This window comes from Echinops telfairi, unplaced genomic scaffold (genome assembly GCF_000313985.2).
Source record: "Echinops telfairi isolate 266 unplaced genomic scaffold, ASM31398v2 ScPeMD7_1;HRSCAF=3_0, whole genome shotgun sequence".
Lineage (NCBI taxonomy): Eukaryota > Metazoa > Chordata > Mammalia > Afrosoricida > Tenrecidae > Echinops > Echinops telfairi.
The window spans coordinates 20,469,095-20,474,878 of record NW_022103896.1 but is presented as its reverse complement, the minus strand read 5'-3'; the positions used below and the strand labels follow the sequence as shown (position 1 = coordinate 20,474,878).

The following is a 5,784-nucleotide window of genomic DNA, read 5'->3' as shown; positions in this document are numbered from 1 at the left end:
TTTTGACCCCTACATTGACTTTCAGTATTAAAGCATTTTCCATTTAAAATCCAGCCAAAAGCCCAGTACATTCTACTTTTCTCATTCTTCCTTATCAAGAGTTAGCCGAAGATGATGATAGTAATAGGTAGAGGAGAAAAGTGGGTTAAATTAATTGGCCCCTAAAGGACCCTTTATAGTCTGTAGTTGGACTGAAACTAGTTATTTGTTAATTATCTGACTGGAGACAATTGTCTTGCTCTTACTCACTACCTAGACCATTAGGCAATATCATGACAAATGGAGAAAAGATTGAAGCTGTCAAGGATTTCATCTTGCTTGGATCTACAATCAATACTCATGGGAACAGCAGTCCAGAAACCAAACAGCATATTGCATTGCGGCAAATCGGTGGCACAAGACCTCTTTGAAGTATTGGACAGCAAGGATGTCACTGAGACCTACGGTGCACCTGACCTCAGCCGGGGCATCTTTACCTTATATGGATGTGAATGTTGGTTATTGAATAAGGAAGGCCAAAGAAGAATTGATGTGTTTGAATTAGGGTGCTGGCGAAGAATACTGAAAGTACCATGAACGGCCAATAGGACAAACAGATCTCTCAGGATGTTCCTTCGAAGTGAGGATGGCAAGACTTTGCCTCAAGTACTTTGGACAGTACGTTCTCAGGAGAGACCAGTCCCTGGGAAAGGACGTCATGCTGGGTAAAGTAGGACAGTGAAAGAGAGAAAGCCATTTGATGAGGTGGATTGATACAGCGGCTGCAGCGACGGGCTCAAACCTATCAACTGTGAGGATGACGCAGGCCCACGAGTGTTCTGTTCTGCTGTACCCACGGTCACTTGTCGGCACCAACTCGATGGCAGCAAACAACACCACCCTGCTACCTACTTCTTTCTCTACTTGTTTTCCTTGTGAAACCCAAGTTACAGAAAAAACCTTGTTACTAACATCACTTACGTGGCTTTGCAGACTCACACATATCTGTCAAATAAAGTGATGCCCCCACACTGTGAGCCCTGAACTATATCAGGTCTCCAAAATATCATCTCACCTCTGGTCTTAGCGGAGGAGTTGTGCTTGTGTGCTTAACAAGAGTCAGGTGTATGCCTGCTGCTAAGTCTATTCATGCTAGTCAAATTTGTCATTATCATGAAATAATTCAGTGAACGAAAACAAATCAAATGGGAACGTAAAACAATGATTCTTCTAAGAAGCCTAGAACTCAAACCCAATTTTTTCTAAGCTAAGTAAGTGGCAAGCTTTGGGAAGACCGGAGGGAGATGAGTGACAAAGAATGCGATCACTCAGGAAATCGGAGTAGTGGAGACAGTTGTTTAGGAAATGGAGAAAGCATTCTGTCATCAGACTGGTCATTAAGTTCCCAAATGAATGGGTGATACAAAGAGGCTTCACAAAGTACATGGGAAAATGGAATGAAAAGATTATGGAATTTCCCCCAAACTTTCTGAAGATCCCTTACAAGAAAGACAGCATGGAACTCTGGTTAGCAGACACAGCCTCTAAAGAAAGGTTTTAGCCATATCTCAAAATAGAGATAAAAAACTGTTCAATTAAAAGGTTGTAAGTGTGAATAGAATATTTAAGATAAATATATATAATTTTTATGATTAAATCATTTAACTGGTTTATTTGATTAATTATCTAACTTTTGGTGCTTAACGTTTAAAATTTCGAAAGTCAATGCTATTTGAAGTAGACTGGTATAGTGATGGAGGCAGATTTTTTTAAGGCAATATGAAGAAGTAATTTTGTTCTTTCTATTCTATCCTAATATTTATGGATTCAACTCTTCTTTGTGCCAGGCAGTGAATGAAAAACTTTATAATGCATTGTATAATACCTAAGTTAAGATGTTTTAGCATTATTATCTTTAAGTCTCACCTTAACTATTAGAAAGGCCCATTAACCTGGCCCATGATGGCAGAACTCAAACTCAGGGCATGAAGTATATAATACTACTTTCTGGTGAAAGCCTTTTCTGTTTTCAGTTAAACTGTAGCTCTCTGGGATTGTTCAAAACAGGATTATTGCAAACCCCACAGTGCTTATTTTTCATTCAGACCCAAGGGCATAACGTTAGGAGAGCAGCTAAGGCCTTCTTCAAACCCAGATGGACTGGCAGTGACCTTTCTTTGCCCGTGTTAAGACTAACAATTGTACAAAGCCACCCTTATGGCGATTTCTCAGCTAACAAGCGATTTGACTAAAGCACTCCACTGGTACCTGCTTCTTCCTGAAGATTAAAAGAACACACTTCCTGCAGCCAGTCTCCTTTTGCATTACGCAATGCGGGCAGCCCCGTGCAACAGAGCTGGCTCTCTCTGGTATGCAGACATGAGTGATCCACTCGGTTTTCCATTTATGGAAAACTCATTAAACAGAACCCACGCAAAGCCTAAAATAAACTCTTGGTTTGGGAGTTCCTTTTATGATCCCTCACCATGATCTTCGCCGCAGAAAACTATTTGAGGATGATCCAGAGTTGGCTAAGCGTCTAGTCACTTTGGAAACCATGCCATTTTACAGCTTGATGGAGCCAAGAGTGGCAGTGTTCATGACGTAAGTTCTGGCGAGTTGCCTGGAGATCTCCCATAGTATAAACTATGAAGTTCATTTGAAAGAAAAATAATTTCCGGTGAGGGCACCTTCGTTTGATTTGCTGTGTCTTCTAGTGTAATCCTCTGCCCTTTCTCTCTACGTCTTAAATAATTCACTCATCCAGTCATTCAACAAACATGTACTGAAACCATTGCTCTGCTCTGGCAGTGCTGCTAACCACTGGGGTTGAATATGCTTATATCTCTCTTTCATTGGAGCATTCATCTGAAAGCCCAGTTTTATGCAAAACACTCAAATCACAGAAAAACATGGGAGGCAGAAGAGAGAAGACCAGCACTTACGGGAAAACTCAACGGAGGAACATCTCAGAATTGATAAGGGCGTGACCCCTGGCATTAGGAATACGCACAGAGATGATGAGGTAGATAGGATATACTGCTTGAGTGGCTTGCAGGGGAGGGGAGCCGCCTTGAAGTGCATGCCTAGAATCTCAACCATTAAGTATGAGGTGTTGCCATTCGCTATGACGGCAGAAGGAGTCCATGGTGGAGAAAGAATGAATGTAGTTTTAAGCCTTTTCTGTTTCTGAGACTCAAGCAGTGAGGTCTCCTAGACTGCATCTTCAAGCTGGTAGCTCAGTTTTCAGGGACAGGAGCATAGAAATGGTACTCGAACGGGGATGCTCTTCCCCCAGAAAACTGGGAGCAATCCGAAAAATATGTGTGACAAAGAAGACATAATAAAAAAAGACAAAAGAAAAGCTTAGAAATGAGGTCAGACTGGTGACTTCACAGGCGCAGAGCCAGAAGTGACCCAGTGTGTTTCCCGTTTATGGGAAGCCTGCATTTAGAATGTTCAAACCTGGGTTCCAAATTCAACTCTATCTCCTGCTTAGTTACATTTCTGAAATGATAGGAATCCTTATTTTACCTTCCTTCCTGCAATTAGAAGAAGCCCTGGAGGCATAAGTAACTATGGATTGAGGCTACCTGCTCTCAAAAATAGTTGAGGACTCAGTAACCTCAAAAATAGTAACCTCAAAAATAGTTGAGGACTCAGGGGCAGTTGCACTCTGTCTACGGAGCCACCATGAATCAGAATTGACCAGCGGCAGTGAGTTAGGGGTTTGGCTTATGCAACTATCGGGCTTCAAATGATTCAAGGGACACAAACAAAGATGGTAAAGAATAAGCGCCCAGACAAGCGCCAGGCATTATGACATATGCTAATTACACTGGTAATGGAAAAAGGGAGGCATTTTTAATCAGTCACATTTCTGGAGACATGTAGAAGTTTGGTTATCAGCAGAGAGTAAACAATTTGAAATGTGCCATACACTGGAGTCTTTGGCCAATTCACCATTGTAGCCAGGGAAAGGGTCTCTGCCTGCTTTTCCAAATTGGTTCTGATGTCATCCCAACTGGTGTCACTTTCTTGGTCTAGGAAAACTGCCTCATGGTTTTGCTGAGAGGGCCCAGAAAGAATGGTGCTTGCCTCTGTAATTCTTAAATGCCTAGCAGGATATCGTATACATAGTACTAAATATATGTTCGCTTTAAGGAGCCTTGGTGGTTCAAAGATTAAGGGCTAAGTAGCTAAACAGAAGGTGAGTGGTTTGAACCCACCCAGCATCTCTGGAGGAGAAAGACCCAGTGATCTTGTTCCATAAAGTTTACGTCCAAGAAACCCCATGGGGAGCTCTCCTCTGCCATAGGACATGCTAGGAGTCAGAGTTGTTTCAATGGAATCTAACAAAAAATCTTTTGATATGGCTCAATTCAAAAGCTCTGTTGAATAACTACTCCGAGCAATTAGGATTAAAGACGATTCTAACGCGTAAAGGATACATTTTCAAAGACAAGCACAGAGGTTCTGTATTTTTGTCATCTGTAAAATGAGAGTGATGACCAAATGCGCCTGAAGGAAGATATTCTATAAAGCCATTGTCATCCTCCCTGGCCTCTTGCATGCACTGCACATTTGTGTCTTGCAGGTGAATGTGGGGGAAAGAAGGAAGTTCATTGAGCACTGTATCTACCGCTGCCCGTTCCCAACCAGAGGGGCTGTCAAATCTAAAGACAAAACAAACAAACGCACTGCGGTACCGTTGATTCCACCTCACAGGATGGAATCAAACGTCCCTGCGGGGTCTCCAAGCTGTCACCCCTGAGGGACACAGACTGCCACATCTTTCTCCTGTGGAGAGGCCCATGCGTTTGAACCAGGAGCATTTTAATTAGCCGTTGGGTGCTTTAACTCCGGCATCACCAAAATTCCTTGATTGTCTACCACTGCTTAATCATGTTCACAATTGCCAGTTGTTTGGCTGAGGATTATGTCTCTAGGGAAGGAAGGAAGAGTAAATGAACTAAATCTGTTCATCTGTGCAGAGTTGCTGCTAACAGCATTTGTAAGGCTAACGGGGAAAAAGAAATACACCTAGTTATTATGTATTAGATGAACCATTAGGCCAAAGTCTATGCTCTTGCTCATAGGAAATCACTTTGGGCTGAAGAACTGTTCCAGGTAAAATGGAATCCCCGCCTCCCATTCAACTACTTGTCTATACAGGGGTCTGTCTGTGCAGCGCCCACATGGCCCCACGATTGATGGAATTCACTCAATTTGTAGAAGTTCATTAAGTATGTCTACGACATATCACCTGAACCCATTAAAAAGTGGAGAAATGGTGATACCAGTACAGAACCTAATACCAAATACTTGATTTTGATTTTTAGTTCGAGAGATCGCTCACTACACATTTTCCTGTCTTTCCTCCAATTTTGAATGTGGCTCTTCTTGCCTTCAGAAAAGGAATGCGCAATCCCGGGTTGGGTTTAGAAACCAACAGAGCTGTCACAGTGGACTCACGTAAGCGGACCGTGTTGCTTCGCAGGAGTCTCACAGACAGTGCTTCGTGCTCGGCAGGTTAACAGAATAAAAGCGGAGACCATCTCTAAGAGGTCACAAGGGGCACACTTGGGACTTTCCAAGAAAGATATGTGCAAATCTCACTTATTTTGCCTCCCGGGTTTTATGATTTCTTCTCCTAAGCTAGGGTGCGTTGGCATAGATTACATCGATCCTGGAAACTCCGCAACTTGACTGCAGAGCCAGCAGCATTTGTTCAGACCCGTCACCTATCACTACCGGCAGGCCCACTTGACAGGCACAAGTATGGCCTTATGATTTCTTAGTGGT

At 42.7% G+C, this 5,784-nt stretch overlaps 1 protein-coding gene across 1 annotated transcript in view; it reads right to left on the bottom strand.

Moving 5' to 3' along the window:
* Window positions 1-2,304, bottom strand: part of TNFRSF11B (TNF receptor superfamily member 11b) — a 17,153-nt gene extending 14,849 nt beyond the window's left edge. The window contains exon 1 of the mRNA XM_013006620.2: window positions 2,248-2,304. Coding sequence (XP_012862074.1) covers window positions 2,248-2,304 — 57 coding nt within the window. The remainder of the gene's footprint in view (window positions 1-2,247) is intronic.
* Window positions 2,305-5,784: the final 3,480 nt, after the last annotated feature.